Source organism: Aquarana catesbeiana, linkage group LG01 (genome assembly GCF_042186555.1).
Source record: "Aquarana catesbeiana isolate 2022-GZ linkage group LG01, ASM4218655v1, whole genome shotgun sequence".
NCBI classification, from domain to species: Eukaryota; Metazoa; Chordata; class Amphibia; order Anura; family Ranidae; genus Aquarana; species Aquarana catesbeiana.
This window is the reverse complement of record NC_133324.1, coordinates 954,153,516-954,172,901: the sequence shown is the minus strand read 5'-3', so window position 1 is coordinate 954,172,901 and position 19,386 is coordinate 954,153,516. Positions and strand designations below refer to the sequence as shown.

General features: G+C 45.0%; 1 protein-coding gene across 1 annotated transcript in view; it reads right to left on the bottom strand.

The window, feature by feature from the left end:
• The window catches only part of FAM219A (family with sequence similarity 219 member A), a gene marked incomplete in the record, with an annotated part of 127,791 nt that overhangs the window by 51,687 nt on the left and 56,718 nt on the right, over window positions 1-19,386 (bottom strand). Inside the window, 1 exon segment of the mRNA XM_073611724.1 lies at window positions 10,623-10,722. Within this exon segment, the coding sequence (XP_073467825.1) occupies window positions 10,623-10,722 (100 nt within the window).

Below are 19,386 nucleotides of genomic sequence, written 5' to 3'. Positions count from 1 at the left end.
TACCAACCCACGCCGTAGTTCACTCTGCCCATTATGTGCCTCTGCACCTGGGTCCTTCTACCACTCAATTTGGACCTGTCCGCTTATACAAATGTTTTGGCATTAGATAATCCACTTCCTACATGATGTGATGGGGTCCCCAGCAGTCCTAGATCCCAAAAAGTGTCTACTGGGATTACTTCCAGATTTAGGAATCGATAAATTCATTGCCACTTTCTTAACTGAAGCACTTTTCATGGCAAGAAAAAAAAAACATTGTCGAGGAACTGGATGCAGGCAACGCCTCCTACTGTTCAAGGTTGAAAAAAAAAGGAGGTGAATGATGTATTGCCTTACAAAAAGTTCATCTATATGCATTGAGGTTGTCCACTTAAATATTCTAAAGGTATGGGATCATTGGATATCTGATGGCGAAACAGATCTAAAAACGTGCCTCTTAGTTAGCAATTAAAGTTTCAGGCTCTCATTGTATCCGTGTAACTTCATTCATTGGATTGATCTCTTGGTTTACAATTTTTTTCTTTGGCTATCCCACAATCATTGATATGCACAGATGACATTGTGTTTAACTGTGTTTTTATTATGTATCACCACTTATCTCATGTCTTTTCTCCTTTATATTTGTACCATGTATTCCACTTTTCAATAATTTTTTTTTTATTATTTATTGAAAAAAACAAAACAACAACTGTGAATCGCAAACTACAGAAGATGCCAGGGTAATCAATCTATTAATATCGGGAGTCAAGATGGCTGCAGACGATGCCGAGGTAATCAATCTATTAATATTGAGAGTCGAGATGACTGCAGACGATCCCAAGGTAATCAATCTATTAATATTGGGAGTCGAGATGACTGCAGACGATCCCAAGGTAATCAATTAATATTGGGAGTCGAGATGACTGCAGACGATGCCGAGGTGATCAATCTATTAATATTGGAAGGCTGAAGACTGCAGACAATGCCAAGGTAATCCATCTATTAATACTGTGGGTACGATGACTACAGACGATGCCGGGGTTATCACTTAATATTGGGAGTCATGATGAATGTGGACGAGGCAAGGGTAATCAATTTAATATTTTTTGGAATTGCAAAGACTACAGACGATGCCGAGGTAATCAATCTATTAATATTGGGAGGCTAAAGACTGCAGACAAGGGTCGGGTGATTAATCTATTAATATTGGGGGGCTGATCACTGCAGATCAAGCAAGGGTAATCAATTTAATATTATTGGGAATTGCGAAGACTACCGACGATGCCGAGGTAATCAATCTATTAATATTGGGAGGCTGCAGACTACAGAGGATGCCAAGGTAATCAATCTATTAATATTGGGAGGCTGCAGACTACAGAGAATGCCAAGGTAATCAATCTATTAATATTGGGAGGCTAAAGACTACAGACGAGGTCGGGGTGATCAATCTATTAATATTTGGAGTTGCGATGACTACAATCTATTAATATTGGGAGGCTGATGACTGCGGACGAGGCTGGGGTGATCAATCTATTAATATTGGGAGTCATAATGAATGTGGACGAGGCAGGGGTAATCAATTTAATATTATTGGGAATTGCGAAGACTACAGACGATGCCGAGGTAATCAATCTATTAATATTGGGAGGCTAAAGACTGCAGATGAGGCTGGGGTAATCAATCTATTAATATTGGGAATTGCGAAGACTACAGACGATGCCGAGGTGATCAATCTATTAATGGAGGCTGATGACTGCAGATGAGACTGAGGTAATCAATCGATTAGTATTGGGAGTTGCGATGACTGCAGATGATACCAAGATAATCGATCTATTAATATTGGGAGTCACGATGACTGCGGACAAGGCTGGGGTAATCAATCGATTAATATTGGGAATTGCGAAGACTACAGGCGAGGCCGAAGTGATCAATCTATTAATATTAGGAGACTGATGACTGCAGACGAGACTGGGGTAATCAATCGATTAATATTGGGACTCGAAGACTACGGACGATGCCGAGGCGATCAATCTATTAATATTGGGAGTTTGATGTTCCCACATAATGGAAGCAGCTGAGATATCGGAGCGGGAGGTAAATTGCCTCTAAAAGGGAAGGGAGGGGGGTTGTGGGCAGGGTGTCCATTATTCATGGCAGGACTCGGCAGCCAAGGATGGGCCTGAATTCTAATCAATGAATGCAAATAACGCTGTAAACAAGATTTATCAGAGCCTGCTCCCCCCACCCACAGATCAATCTTTTCCCCGACACCGAGGGGGGAGGACAGAGACGGAGAACACAGGATGTAAAACTAATTATTCACGTCTTACGAAGGAGCCCGATCATTGCACTGCTGTCTGGGAAGAAAAAACAATCTTAATCCTGGCGTGGCGGCACATCGGATAGGCTGCTGAAACTAAAGAGAACCTGTCAAGGCTCAGTCTGCATCCAACAGCACACACTAGACCAGTGATGGAGAACCTCGGCACCCCAGATGTTTTGGAACTACATTTCCCATGATCCTCATGCACTCTGCAGTGTAGATGAGCATCATGGGAAATGTAGTTTCAAAACATCTGGGGTGCCAAGGTTCACCATCACTGGTCTATACAATAAATGTCCGATTCTTTACGCTTGACACCATCTGAACCAAATATGTTTATCTTGGTCTCATCAGACCACAGGACATGGTTCCAGTAATCAATGTCCTTAGTCTGCTTGTCTTCAGCAAACTGTTTGCAGGCTTTCTTGTGCATCATCTTTAGAAGAGGCTTCCTTCTGGGATGACAGCCATGCAGACTAATTTGATGCAGTGTGCAGCGTATGGTCTGAGCACTGACAGGCTGACCTCCCACCCCTTCAACCTCTGCAGCAATGCTGGCAGCACTCATACGTCTATTTCCCAAAGACAACCTCTGGATATGACGCTGAGAAGGTGACCTCAACTTCTTTGGTGGACCATGGCAAAGCCTGTTCTGAGTGCAACCTGTCCTGTTATACCTCTGTATGGTCTTGGCCACCGTGCTGCAGCTCAGTTTCAGGGTCTTGGCAATCTTCTTATAGCCTAGGCCATCTTTCTGTAGAGAAACAATTCTTTTTTTCAGATCCTCAGAGAGTTCTTTGCCATAAGGTGCCATGTTGATCTTCCAGTGACCAGTATGAGAGAGTGAGAGCGATAACACCAAATTTAATACACCTGCTCCCCATTCACACCTGAGACCTTGTAACACTAACAAGTCACATGACACCGGGGAGGGAACATGGCTAATTAGGCCCAATTTGGACATTTTCACTTAGGGGTGTACTCACTTTTGTTGCCAGCGGTTTAGACATTAATGGCTGTGTGTTGAGTTATTTTGAGGGGACAGCAAATTTACACTGTTATACAAGCTGTACACTCACTACTTTACATTGTAGCAAAGTGTCATTTCTTCAGTGTTGTCACATGAAAAGATAGAATAACATATTTACAAAAATGCGAGGGGTGTACTTTCTTTTGTGTGATGCTGGAATTCAAAATGTGCCCTAAAGAAATCACTAAATTATTGTGTTACAAGTTGTTGTTTTTTTCTATATTTTTAACTACTTGCCGGCCACGCTTTTTTTAAAATTTTTTTTTAAATCAGTATTTTTTGCTAGAAAATTACCGTACTTATAACCTCCAAACATTACATCATTTTTTTATTAGCAGAGACCCTAGGGAATAAAATGGTGATCATTGCAATTGTTTTATGTCTCACAGGATTTGAGCAACGTTTTTGCAAAAAAAAAATTGTATAATGTGAAAGATGATGTTACGCCGAGTAAATAGATACCCAACATGTCACGCTTTAGAATTGCGCATGCTTGTGGAATGGCGATAAACCACGATTCTTAAACATCTCCACAGGGGACGCTTTAAATGTCCTTACAGGTTACATGTTTAGAGTTACAGAGAAGGTCCAACACTAGAATTATTGCTCTCGCTCTAACGTTCGCAGCGATACCTCACATGTGTGGTTCGAATACCGTTTACACGCGTGTGTGCGACTTACGTATGCGTTCGCTTCTTCGCAAAGCATAGAGGGATGGGGAGCTATAAAATAATAATTTATTATTTATTTTACTTTATTTTTTATTTTTACACTGTCCCTTTAATTTTTTTTGATCACTTTTATTCCTATTACAAAAAATGTAAACATCCCTTGTATAAGTAATAATAAAGAGGACAGGTTCTCTTTATGACGAGAACTGGGGTCAAAAAGACCTCAAATCTCTTCTTTTACCTTTAAGAGCAGAAAAAAAAATACGTTTTTGATCTTTTACTTAAAAGAAAAAAAAAATTAATATATGTTCTTCCAGCCTGGACCAGAAGTGACATCATGACGTCGCTCCAGTCCTCCAAGGCCATAGAGTTGATCAAAGAGTGTCAAAAAATGGTACCGGTGTTTTGGCTGATATTTTTAGCCATAATCCTAGTAAACCACTTGCAAACCGCAATATACACTACACTACTAAAAGTATTGGGACGCCTGCCTTTACACACATATGAACTTTAATGGCATCCCAGTCTTAGTCCGTAGGGTTCAATATTGAGTTGGCCCACCCTTTACAGATGTAACAGCTTCAACTCTTTTGGGAAGGCCGTCCACAAGGTTTAGGAGTGTGTCTATGGGAATGTTTGACCATTCTTCCAGAAGAGCATTTGTGAGGTCAGGCACTGATGTTGGACGAGAAGGCCTGTCTCGCAGTCTCCGCTCTAATTCAAAGGTGAAAAAAAAAAAAAAATCAGGAGATATCCATTACCATTTACTACCAAAAGAAAGCCCAATCTGTCCTAAAAAAAAAAAAAAAAAAAAAAAACACAAGGCATAGTCCACTTGGATACACAAAGTAGTTGTGATGATATATACGATTTTACTAACACATGTCAAAGTTGCAAAATTGTGCTTAGGCCTTAACATTCGTTTTACCCTAAAAATTGTGTCACTTTTATTCCTTTTATAAGGAATGTAAACATCCCTTGTAACAGAAAAAAAACATGACAGGACCTCTTAAATATGAGATCTGGGGTCAAAAAGACTTCAGATCTCATATTTACACTAAAATGCAATTAAAAAAAAAAAAAAAAAAAAAAAGTCATTTAAAAAAAGAATTAAAAAAAAAAAAAAAAAGTCATTTAAAAAAAGAATAAAAAAAAAAAAAAAAAAAAATTGCCCTTTAGGAGCTATGGGCGGAAGTGACATTTTGCGTCTTTTCCGCCCTGCAATGTCATGGAGACGGGTGCGGGGGCCGTCTTCCCCTCACTCGTCTCCATGCCAAGGAAGGCACAACATCCGATCGCCTCCGCCGCTACCGACAGCCCCGGTAACCGGCAGAGAGCACCGAAGCGCTTTGGGAGGGGGGTCCCTCTCCTGCCGCTGATAAAAATGATGTTGCTGCGAATCCGCCGCAGAGATCACTTTTATCTTGAAGCATTCCAAGAGGATACCAGGGTTATAGCAACTAGCTGCTGCCATAACAACAATATCCTCCTTCAAAGTAAGGACGTACATCGGCGTGCGGCGGTCCGGAAGTAGTTAAAAGAACTGAAATCCAATAAATGGAAAGGGGCGGGCTAGTGACAGTGAGGCTGGGGGGGAAAGCGACAGATAATGCTGGGTGTCCTCCAGACAAGAAATGAGGCAGGCTCTATCTGACTTGCTGCAGCTTCTAAGGCAGATTGTGAGAAGCTCACAGTGTGCAGTGAAATCAGAGGAAGCCATTTCAGTCCAGGAATAGGAACCGGTACAACTGTGAAAGACTGAAGGGAAGGCCGAAGTTGAAAGCAGTAAACAGCTTTATGACATAATAAAGGACTAAGTTGAAGAAGGTGGAAGTAAAGATCATTTTCAAGGAGAAGTAGAGCTGTATCGTGCCTCAGGTAGGTGTTCTCCAGATTTGGTGAGGAGCAACACTGGGGTGCTCGGCCTTCCGATACAAACACAACCTGATATTGCTGGCACATAGTCGTGGAGAATTCTCCATAGCTCTGGCCTCTCTCACAATTACACATAATCAGTCCCTGGGGACTTGGCTGTCAGCTTGGTGCGTTGGCCGGGTAATGAGCTGAGCCGGGATGGGTCACCAGGCGGAGGGGGAAATGGCATCCCTCACAAAAGGTAATGATGGCTGGCGCTCTGTGGAAATGTAATCACAGGCTAGGATGAGACGAGGCGGACAGTACGACGAGGCAAAGAACGCTTTGTAGAAGGACCGGAGTGGTCAAGGAGGTCAAGCAGGTCAATGATGAGAGCAATATGTGAAGTAGAGGACACCGAGCACATACAGAATACACAGTACAGAGAGATGAGGGGCCTTCAAAAAAAAAAAAGTAAAGCGGACAATGGCTGGGATAAAAGGAGATGAACTGGGCCTGGTGCAAACAATACCGCATTGCTACAGAATAATTTGAGAGGCTGGTCTATTGCATTATCATTATATCCGCCAACACTCTGCAATATAAAAAGGGGGATAGAACATTTACAATACAATTGAAGACCAGAGCGTTTAGAGGGCCCTGCTTGCGGGAGATTATGGTCTAAAACGGAGGAGAAAGTGATAACAAAAAGGTAATGGAGAAAGTAAAAGTTCAGTTGTTAGGTAGAGGCAGGATAGACTTCCCTGAAGAGATGAGTTTTCATGGATCACCTAAAAAGGTAGAAAGAGTAGGAGATAGTCAGACAGATTGGGGAAGGAGAGTTCAGAGAATGGGAGAGGCTCTGGAGAAGTCCTGGGGGACAGCATGGGTGAAGGTGACGTGGGTGTTAGAGAGCAGGAGGTCTTGGGATGAGTGAGGAGGATGGTTTGGGTGATACTTTGAGATGAGGTTGGTGGTGTTATTGGGGTCCATCATAGGAGGAGGTGACGAGGGTGTTGGAGAGCAGGAGATCTTGGGAGGAGTGAGGAGGATGGTTTGGGTGATACTTTGAGATGAGGTTGGTGGTGTTCCTGAGGGCACTGGATGGGTTTTCTATGTTGCTTTGAATTTTATTCATTGGACGAGCGAAATCTAGTGAAAGGATTGGCAGAGAGCAACGGCGGACCCATCCAGACATCTTTAATAAGCATTGATTACGGACATTGGCCTCCCTACTAGCCAACTTATTAAAATCATATTTTCTAGACAGATGTTCATAAATTTTACCAAAGACACAAGCCAACATCCAACACTTCATCGGCCTCACACCTTCCCCAACCCATCAAGCCTCTCCTACAAAATAAAATGTTTCCATCATATAGTCTCCATTACCCATCATGTGAGGTGAAAGATAATCTCTGCCACCAATCAATTGCCTGTTCGTGAACAATGGTTAAATTTAAACTTTCTAAAATTTTCCTTGTCAATGGGATTATACTTTTGCGGAAAATACAGATAATAAAAGACACATCTTCATTATTCCAAAATCCTGTAAAACTACTCAAGCCTCAGGGGGTTGTGGATAAGGGCAAGGGCTCTAAGTGCTATCGTATTTCTTACAAGATTGTTTTCAGTCATTTTCAGGTTCTCCCTCATGTTCCATGATGCAATCTGTATAGCTGACTCAGCAAGTACCACAGCCATTCCTTCAGAGATGAGGGACCTGTGTCCCGTAAGGTATTTCAAGAGAAAGGAGGTAAGACAAGTCAATACTTTTCTTCATTGCACATTATGGGACATTGGATGAAGTAAATCAGATACATGGGAACATCCAAAACAATCCAACTGTGGGGTGGGCAAGAGAGGAAACAAAGGCCAACTTTGAGAGGAGGTTGGTGTTGTTACTGGGAAACAGCATAGGAGGAGGTATTTACCCTTTTTTTGGCAGGCATACCTCCTAGGGCAGTCAGTATGCCCTAGGAAGAGTGGTCCTCACATTGGTGGTCAGTGGGAAGAATGTCGCTTACATTGGTGGTCAGTGGGAAGAATGCTCCTTACATTGGTGGTCAGTGGGAAGAATGCCCCTTACATTGGTGGTCAGTGGGAAGAATGCCCCTTACATTGGTGATCAGTGGGAAGAATGCCCCTTACATTGGTGATCAGTGGGAAGAATGCCCCTTACATTGGTGGTCAGTGGGAAGAATGTCCCTTACATTGGTGGTCAGTGGGAAGAATGTCCCTTACATTGGTGGTCAGTGGGAAGAATGCTCCTTACATTGGCGATCAGTGGGAAGAATGTTCCTTACATTGGTGATCAGTGGGAAGAATGTTCCTTACATTGGTGATCAGTGGGAAGAATGCTCCTTACATTGGTGATCAGTGGGAAGAATGCTCCTTACATTGGTGGTTAGTGGGAAGAATGTTCCTTACATTGGTGATCAGTGGGAAGAATGCTCCTTACATTAGTGGTCAGTGGGAAAGAATGCTCCGTATGTTGGTGGTCAGTGGGAAGAATGCTTCTTACATTGATGGTCATTAAGAAGAATGCTGCTTACATTGGTGGTCAGTGGGAAGAATGCTTCTTACATTGGTGGTCAGAAGTAGTCAATCTACTGAAGGCAGCAGCATAACCCACTGTACCTGAAAATCGTCATCCTGTGTCCCATAATGTATGATTAACAAATATGACTTGGTGGGTTATAGGAAGACACACTGACATACCTTACCATCCCAGGCAAAAGATCCTAAAAATATGCCACTGTCAGAGACAGCCCGGCATATAGCATTTTCAGAAGGATATCAGCAGTTGCATCTCTTCCTTTACTTTAAACTAAACTATACTCATGTGGGATATTTCAATCCTAATTATGCATACTCAATGGTCATACACAAAGAAATGATCTCACCGGCCCTCACTGTTGTCCCATGAAAGTTGGTGGGTGCACTGTAGAAAGATACATGACCAAAGAGAGCAGAGGCACTATGAAAATACTGCTAATTATGACAGCAGCAGGTTACATAAAACTCAGGTTAAACTGTGCAGATTTTCTGGTTTTAGTTCAGTTGTTCAGTTCCGTTCTATTGAGCCCCCTGATAAAGGGGCAGTGTGTTGGGCCCCCTGATAACGGGGCAGTGTGTTGGGCCCCCTGATAATGGGGCAGTGTGTTGGGCCCCCTGATAACGGGGCAGTGTGTTGGGCCCCCTGATAACGGGGCAGTGTGTTGGGCCCCCTGATAACGGGGCAGTGTGTTGGGCCCCCTGATAACGGGGCAGTGTGTTGGGCCCCCTGATAAAGGGCAGTGTCTTGGGCCCCCTGATAAAGGGGGAGTGTCTTGGGCCCCCTGATAAAGGGGGAGTGTCTTGGGCCTCCTGATAAAGGGGGGAGTGTCTTGGGCCTCCTGATAAAGGGGGAGTGTCTTGGGCCTCCTGATAAAGGGGGAGTGTCTTGGGCCTCCTGATAAAGGGGGAGTGTCTTGGGCCTCCTGATAAAGGGGGAGTGTCTTGGGCCTCCTGATAAAGGGGGAGTGTCTTGGGCCTCCTGATAAAGGGGGAGTGTCTTGGGCCTCCTGATAAAGGGGGAGTGTCTTGGGCCTCCTGATAAAGGGGGAGTGTCTTGGGCCTCCTGATAAAGGGGGAGTGTCTTGGGCCTCCTGATAAAGGGGGAGTGTCTTGGGCCTCCTGATAAAGGGGGAGTGTCTTGGGCCTCCTGATAAAGGGGGAGTGTCTTGGGCCTCCTGATAAAGGGGGAGTGTCTTGGGCCTCCTGATAAAGGGGGAGTGTATTGGGCCTCCTGATAAAGGGGGAGTTAATTGGGCCTCCTGATAAAGGGGGAGTGAATTGGGCCTCCTGATAAAGGGGGAGTGTATTGGGCCTCCTGATAAAGGGGGAGTGTATTGGGCCTCCTGATAAAGGGGGAGTGTATTGGGCCTCCTGATAAAGGGGGAGTGTATTGGGCCTCCTGATGGGGGGGTGCATAGGCCTCCTGATGAAGGGGGGGTGCATAGGCCTCCTGATGAAGGGGGAGGGGGCGCATTGGCCTCCTGATGAAGGGGGAGGGGGCGCATTGGCCTCCTGATGAAGGGGGAGGGGGCGCATTGGCCTCCTGATGAAGGGGGAGGGGGCGCATTGGCCTCCTGATGAAGGGGGAGGGGGCGCATTGGCCTCCTGATGAAGGGGGAGGGGGCGCATTGGCCTCCTGATGAAGGGGGAGGGGGCGCATTGGCCTCCTGATGAAGGGGGAGGGGGCGCATTGGCCTCCTGATAAACAGGGGGCGCATTGGACTCCTGATAAACAGGGGGCGCATTGGACTCCTGATAAACAGGGGGCGCATTGGACTCCTGATAAACAGGGGGCGCATTGGACTCCTGATAAACAGGGGGCGCATTGGACTCCTGATAAACAGGGGGCGCATTGGACTCCTGATAAACAGGGGGCGCATTGGACTCCTGATAAACAGGGGGCGCATTGGACTCCTGATAAACAGGGGGCGCATTGGACTCCTGATAAACAGGGGGCGCATTGGACTCCTGATAAACAGGGGGCGCATTGGACTCCTGATGAAGGAGTAGTATTTTGGCCTCCTGATGTAGGGGGAGTGTCAGGTATCGCAGGAATATTATATAAATGCTGGTGAAGGGAAGGGGGCCCAAGGGATAAGGACACCAACATTACGATCATTCTTAGTTCAATATTCCACACAAGCCTCGGACCAAGTACAGCTCCACACCTCCAGCATGACCTTCTGCGCCTACACCTTCCACCTACCTAACTTGACTTGCAGCGGAGAAGGTTTGTAGTTCATGGACACGGACTCCGCCTCTCGGATGTCGCAGTCTCCGTCTGCAATCGCAGCTGCTGCCGGATCCTAGAAGACGGAAAAAAAAGAAAATTTTATGGTTATTTTATTATTTACCATAAAATGGAAGTCACTTTCTTTAAAAGGATCCTGGTGATCAACCAAAATCAAAAGTGGATTCAATAAAAATTCCAGTACAATAAAACCGCTTCATCCTCTTGTTTGTCTTGGTTGGCCGTAAGATTTACTGTAAAGAGGCATGCACAGATGAACAGACTTTAAAGAATAAACCTTGACGCGTTTCGTACATTCTTACGCTTAAGCACTTTGTGCAAAATGCGTCGAGTTACTTTGATGTCTGTGCGCCATTACAATAATGTTACCGCCAAGCAAGACAACGTTAAAGAAGGAACCTCTGTGACCTGGAATATTGTTTTTGGCGCCACTCAAAAGTAGAGGTGAAAGCATATCCGTGTCCTAGATCATGGGGTGCAGGCTTATCCCGATACCAATACAGGGTGCTAGTTAATGTAAAGAGGAACGGATCGCCCCTACTCCCAACCAGCCCAGGTGAACAAACGATAAGGAACTGCCTCAGACTACATGTCTCCACTACACACCCTGAGGCGTTTCGCCCCCACCAGGGCTTAGTCATAAATAAAAAGGACCTCAACACATTTTGCACAAAATGCATAATCATAAGAGCGATTGAGAAACGCATCAAAGGTCTCTTCCCTTGATGTCTGTTCAACTCTGCATATCAGTGCGATTTTACAATGAATCTTGCATTCCAGAAGGACAAACAAATGAATGACTCAGGTGCAGTTCACTGAATGTGAAACGATTAGGTGTGAGTTCTAAAATCATAAAATATTACATTCACATTTTAACTGGCGATCAGTATTGTTCAATATGGCTGCTGGTACGGCACAATGGATGACTAGAAGGTTCTTGAAGTGGAGGGAGACACTACACCTCACTTACCCTGCAGTATCCATATCCAAACAGAGCACAATCACCACGCAGAACCTTAGAACGCCCATTATAGGATTCCTACCATCGCAAGCAATTTCCTTAAAGCAAAGCTGAACATGAATGAGGAACTTTCAGCATGGCAACGACCCAAAGCATACATCCAAATCAACAAAGGAATGGCTTCACCAGAAGCCTTTTCTTACGAAGAAAAACATCCAAGCCCGGCTAAATTTTGCAAAAAACAGATGTGGGGAAATATGTTCTGGTCTGATGGAACCAAGGTTGAACTTTTTGGCCACAATTCCAAAAGATATGTTTGGCGCAAAAACAACACTGTACATCACCAAAAGAACGCCATACCCACTGTGAAGCATGGTGGTGGCAGCATCATGCTTTGGGGCTCGTTTTTTTTCAGCTGAAACAGGAACCTTAGTCAAGGTGGAAGGAATTATGAGCAGTTCCAAATACCAGTCAATATTGGCATAAAACCTTCAGGCTTCTGCTAGAAAGCTGAACGTGAAGAGGAACTTCATCTTTCAGCATGGCAACGACCCAAATCATACATCCAAATCAACAAAGGAATGGCTTCACCAGAAGAAGATTAAAGTTTTGGAATGGCCCAGCCAGAGCCCAGACCTGAATCCCATTGAAAATCTGTGGGGGTGATCTGAAGAGGGCTGTGCACAGGAGATGTCCTCGCAATCTGACAGATTTGGAGTGTTTTTGCAAAGAAGAGTGGGCAAATATTGCCAAGTCAAGATGTGCCATGCTGATAGACTCATCCCCAAAAAGACTGAGTGCTGTAATAAAAGTTAAAAGGTGCTTCAATAAAAGTATTAGTGTAAGGGTGTGCCTGCTTATGCAACCATATTATTATTTATTTATTTTTATTTTTTTGTTTCCCTCCACCTAAAAGATTTCAGTTTGTTGTTCAACTGAGTTGTACAGTTTATAGGTCATGTTGAGTCCCGGTTCACACTTGTGCGTGGTGCGAGATCGCATGTGATTTCAATGCGATTTCAGTCATACACATAGTATGGCTGATATCGCATCGCATTCGGACAAAAAACTCGCACAGGACCCTTTTTTTGGTCCGCACCAGAATCGATTGGGATGTTCACACCCATGCGATCAGATTCATATCCGAACTGTCAGTTCGCAGTGCGATATCTGAGCTGAAATGGGGGGGGGGGGGTGTAATTAACATGGTATTGACACACCCAGCAGTTTGCATAGGGCAGTATGAACTGCCGGGCGAGTCGAGCGCGATGCGGGAAGCCGCAGTGGATTCCCACATCGCACAAGTATGAACCAAGCCTATAGGTGGAAAAAGTTCTGAAATGATTTATCTTTGTCTTTTTTTTTTTTTTTTTTTTTTTACAGGAAACCTGACATTTTAACAGGGGTGTGTAGACTTTTTATATCCACTGTATATAAATGTATAATAGTGTGTGACTGTGGGGGGGGGGGGGGGGGGGGACGACATTAGAGTGTACGCTCCTCTGGTACAGAGACTGATGTGACTGGTTCAGTGTTCTCTGTACAGCGCTATGGTATAGGTCAGCGCTATATACATGTATAATATTATTATTATTAGTGTGTGACTGGGGGGGGGGGGGCATTAGAGTGTAAATTTTTGTTTATTAAAAATCTTGCAAGCATACAGCTTGGTATTGAAACATATTTACATATACACACACACACAAATAAAAAAAAAAAAAAAAAAGAATATATACATAAACAAAAACAAACAGGCTTACATCAGCAGATAACAAAAAAGCAAACGGGTTTTTGCCAAAAAGCATAAATAGAACTATATACAAAGAAACATAATTGTATTACTAGCAAAACTACAAAATTATGCAAAACAAAGCCATAACCTCCACCGAAACACCCACTCAGGCTAAGAAACGATTACACATGTAAACCATGCATGCTGCCTTTTTCCAAAAATCTGATCTGATAAAAATCTCGGGCACGTGAAGAGACAGAAAGAAAGTCACACAGCCAAAGTCCGACAGACAGCAGCTACAGGGACCCGACATTCCTCCACGCCTTTGTCCAGGCCCCCGGCCGCCACCTGTCCTTCAAGACTCAGAATCTTCCCAACCTCACCCAGAATGTTGTGCACCACCACCTCAACAGGAAGGACTTTTTTCCCAATGGAAACCTGACATTGTGCATTCCATGTGAAGAAACGGACTACTAAGCTAACTAGAAAAAGTGTCTCAAAATCGAAACCCCGATGTGTCTCAAAGGCCCTGTACGACCACTCCGCATAACTCAAGCAGGAAAGGAAAGGGATAACCAGAGCCCCACCCACCCGCTTGTAGACTTCTATATTGAAGGGGCACTGAAGCAAGAAGTGGTCCATTGTCTCCTCCACCCCACCACATTCCACTCTTGGACAACCACGGTTCTCTGCAGGGAAAGGATTCAGGTTGCCCTTTACATAGAGTCTGCCATGAAACGAGCGACAAATCCCAAAACTTTAAAGGGATTCTCTCTAGATTGAGCAAACGCAGACCCTCCCTCATAACAGGGCCCGGGCAATCCCTCAAGGTCAGTGGCTCGCTAAAGGCAGATTTAACAACCCTCCTCTCCAGGGCCTTCCTAGGAAGAGACCCAATTTCCTCTGTCATCACTCGCCACTGCCGAAGCATTTTCAGGCATGGGGCAACGCAAGTCAGGAGCTTACCATGTCGGACCCTCAGGCTTTTTACTGGCCCACCATTCTCCCAGCTTCTCAGAAAAGGCCTAAACCGGGACTGAAAAATACCAACCCACCCAGGCGGTTCCTTTGCCAGCATGTTACCAAATTGCTGTTTCAAAAACATCAGAGAAAAGAATACCACCGGGTTGACCATACCTAGGCCACCAATCCGCCTGGGGAGGTAGGTTACAGACCTCTTAATGAGGTTCAGTTTCTTCCCCCATAACAGTTGGAAAAAAACAGCTGTAGATCTTTGCATAGAGAGACACTGGCAACACACAGACCAAGCTGACATACATAAATACCGGGATCGGGTATGTCTTAATCAGGTCAATCCTTTCCCTGTAAGGGCGTAGCCAATCCTTCCAGTTGGCACCCTTGGCATCGGCATCTTGTAGCCTGCTTACCCAGTTTGCAAGGCCGTAAATCGCTGGAACCAAATTTGATGCCTAAAACTTTTATTTTCTTGCCGGGGGTCTGGGAAGGTGTCTGGAAGCTCAAAGCCTTCGCCTTCCTCTCCCATCCAGAAAAGCTCACTTTTATGATCTTTGAGCCGGATGCCTCAGCTTACTGATTCATCATCGAGACCACCTCTTCCGCCTCCTCTGTCCCGGAGATGAAAAACTAACATGTCACCCTCAAGGGAGGCTCACCAGGAATGCCCAAAGGCACTTCGCACAACTGTCGATTGCCAACGTGTTTAGCAGAGGACTCAAAGGACACCCCTGACACACATCCGAGCCAACCTCAAAAGGCCATCTGATCCAACCATTCACAAGCATGAAGCTTCACTCTGCATAACTCAAGCAGGAAAGGAAAGGGATAACCAGAGCCCCACCCACCCGCTTTTAGACTTCTATATTGAAGGGGCACTGAAGCAAGAAGTGGTCCACGACCCTCAAGGGAGGCTCACCAGGAATGCCCAAAGGCACTCCGCACAACTGTCCGCTTTCTAACCTTCTGATGAAGTGATCGATTGCCAACGTGTTTAGCAGAGGACTCAAAGGACACCCCTGACGCACATCCGAGCCAACCTCAAAAGGCCATCTGATCCAACCATTCACAAGCATGAAGCTTTCAGCCCCTCTGTACAAGGTCTTCCGGAAATTAGAGTGTAAGCTCCTCTGGTGAAGAGACTGATGTGATGGGTCAGCGTTCTTTGTACAGCACTGCGGTATATGTCAGAGCTATATAAATGTATAATAGTGTGTGACTGTGGGGGGACATTAGAGTGTTAACTCCACTGGTACAGAGACGGATGTGACTGGCTCAGCGTTCTTTGTACAGCTCTGCGGTATATGTCAGAGCTATTTAAATAAGGAAAAAGATTACACAGTAGATAAATAATTGTAATCCGTCCCACAAGTGCGATGTTGGAGTTCAGCTCTCGGTTATTGACGCTTCTCATACTCTGTTTTGGGATTTGAGATTTGTACATAACCTGCAGCCGTTTGATGGTGGTAATCAGTAATTAGTGGGAAATCATTGTATTCAGGCTTCCAGGAATAGTATTGGATTTTCTTCATCTTTGGGGTTACACGCTGATTACCCTACATTGAGACCTGGAGTGACCCTGACATGGGGGTAATCGCTGCTCTCAGGATGATATTGATGGAAGTCATGCCAGTTAAATAAAGTTGACTTTTAAACTTTATCTCAGCTTCTGTAATTGCTGGTTGGTACAAGCAGTTCACTGACTTCACATATTGCTGGGATAGCTCTTTACCCACTTGCCTATCGGACACTTTCACTCCCTTCCTGCCCAGGCCAGCTTTCAGCGCTGTCGCACTTTGAATGAAAGCGCGGTCATGTAACACTGTACCCATATTAAAAAAAAATGCTAAAAGTGTCAAACAGATAGAGCTTTCATCTGATGGTATTTAATCACCAACGGGTCTTTTTTTTCTTTTTTGCTAAACAAATAAAAAAAGGCCAGAACATTTTGTGAAAAAAAAAATATTTTTCTTAGGTTTCGGTTATAACATCTTATAAATAAGCAATTTTTCTCCTTCCATGATGGGCACTCATAGGCTGCACTGATGGGTACTGATGAGGAGGCACTGATGGGCACCAATAGGCTGCACTGATAGGTACTGATGAGGAGGCACTGATGAGCACTGAAGAGGAGGCACTGATGGGCACTAATAGGCTGCACTGATTAGGTACTGATGAGGAGGCACTGATGAGCACTGAAGAGGAGGCACTGATGGGCACTAATAGGCTGCACAGATGGGCACTGATGAGGCGGCACTAATATGCAGCACTTATATGAAGCACTGATAAGCACCGACAGGCATCACTGGTAGGCACCGTTGAGGCTGCACTGATAATTAGGACACCGATGATCAGTGCCCTGATTATTAGTGTAGATGTCCCGGCTGAGAAATGCCACTTAAGGCCTCTCCTCTCCTCACGCGTTGTCAGCGTGAGGAGAGGAATGCCGATAACCGGCATTTCCTGCTTACCATGTGATCAGCTGTGCCCAATCACAGCGGATCACAGTGTAAAGAGACTGCATCATAGGCTCTTTACCATGATCAGTGACGGGTTGTGTCCAAGGGATGTGTCATACCATCAATCGCCAAAAAAAGGGTCACCTGCCATCTCTAACAAGTTTGGGTGGGTTCCATTCACTCTGAATGGCACCCAACGCATCTCGTCAATGGACTAATATGCGTTGTGGTGGACTGCCAAGCACTGTACCATCATTCACTGCCCTGCATTCTGCTGTATCACATGTGTCAGCAAGGTACGTTGGGGTGTCATTCAGAATGAAAGCATCACAAAGCGGCAACTGCAATGCCATAGTGCAAATGGACACTGCAATTGGAGGGGGGGGGGGGGGGTAACGAAAAGATAAAAAGCACCCTTACATGATTCCCACTGAAAGTGTGGGCTCCACAGTGGTCTTATGTTCTTCCTACCCTGCATCTGACCAGTCTTGGTAATCCTTGTTAAATATACCCGTTCTTGAGCCTGCGGGAACTCTACCTGCCTTCCCCCTGTGACGAAACCGTCTAGCACCCAGCTTGGGTGCTTCCCTCAAGATATAGCTTCCTCCAGTCTGGAACGAGGTATGATAGCTGAATATTGCACCCAAGAATCTAGACGACACAAGCTTGGGTGCTCTGGAACTGGAATTCACTTTATTGAAAACTCAGAGAATTTATATACCACACGACTTAAGGTAGGGCCTGATCACATTACCCTAACAATACAAACTGTAACCAGGAATATAATTACATAGCTATGGAACAGACCAACATACACATAATGCTATTCCACATCTAGCATCTAATAGCTGACAGTGATCTAATTAACCCGTAAGCTAATCAACAAATACATGACATCCCTCAATAGTTTGATAAGAAGTTAACGTGGACACAATATTAATCACCTCTCCAAGAGATGAGCAGACAGACAGAAACAATAGGTGACTCAATTAACAATGGGAATGCACATCTAGGAGGCATACAATGAAACAAAGACACAATCAGTGATCCCATCACACCTCAGACTGCCCGGCAAAAGTCTATAAGACAAACTCATACAATGTTCCAGCAGTCTGAAAAGCTGGAATTAAATTTATCTTCATAGATTTCTTGAGGGACACTGTTGATAAATATTACTGTCCCAAGTGGAGGAGCTTCTTCCAACCCAGTCTGAAGGAGGGCCACCATATTCCCTCTGACCAGTAACCTGTACAAGATTAATATTACACCTTTCCATCCATTCCAGAAGGAAAGCTTTATTGTCCTTATTCAGAGAATTAATCCAAGCCTCGCTCTCAGCATTCATCACATTGTCCATCATTAGAGAACGATCTGCTCTCCCAATGGGATCAGAGGCTGAACTGAGCTCTTTACCATGATCTGACCTGGAGAAGGAGACAAAATCCCCGGTCTCCTCCATGGGCCACAATCGGTGGATAGGAGGCTTGCCCCTAGTCCCCTCTAAAAGCCTCTTCCCCAGTCTGGTCCGTCACACCCCGCTCCCTAGTCCAAACCTTCTGCCACTCCCTCCTGTTCCTAGGATCAGGCAGTCCGTTCCGACCTCTGGCTCACACCGTGGGGTCATTTTGATGCTTAATTGTTCTATGAAACTGTTCAACTATATACACTTCCATTTTTTATTCATGATGCGCTTCCTAGTGTGTCTTCCCTGCCTGGGACCTTCACCGTTTTCGCTTTTCTGTGTTATTTTCAATAAAATTCTTGTACCAGCAAGGGGGGGGGGGGGGCATGGGGGCAGGTAATTTGAGAAAAAGTAAACATAACCTTTTAAGACTACATGAGCCTTAAATAGAAAGAAACTATCTTTCTATTTTAAGCAGGGGACCCTTGGCTTCACCGGGCACAGTCCATCTACCTTCTAGAGGAAATCTGTCCTAAGAGACATCAGGAGGTTTCCTTTAAAGCCGTTTTTAGGGTCTGGAAGCTGCTTTATACTCACTTAAGTCCGCCATCTGTGTCCCTCGCCGGGGCCACTTCCACAATGACAACTTGAGATCCAAAAGCTATAACCGTGCCAGTCGGTCGCCTCTTTATGACTTCGTGCTGTGTAGTCTGGGGATTGAGAGGACAGCCACATCACCCAAAGAAGGACCCCTCCTTCCCTGCAGTGATGAAGATAGAAGACCTGGGACCCGATGCAAAATAGGACTATGGAATTAGTAAGGGCTTTTTAGATAATGATGAGATTGGGGGGAGGGGGGTGTAGAAGGCAAAAGGTGTGGGGGGGTTAAAGCGGATGCAATCCTCAGACACGAAATATGAACAAAGCATTTCCCTATATAGTTTGTACTTGTCTCAGTCCATAGCATTAAGTGCCATTTCTGTCTGCGGTCTTGTTGCTCTGCTATCTGCATGAACCACTTCTGACAAGTTTTCCTGACACCAAGAGAAACATGGTGACAGGGGAGGGATCTCCAACTGATTGACAGCCTCAGCTCTGTTCCTGCGTGCTGTGTGAAGGGGGGGTGTGTCCCTTTCCTCCAATCAGCTCTCAGAGCTCTCCTCACTGATGTAACTTCAGCTCTCCGCCCC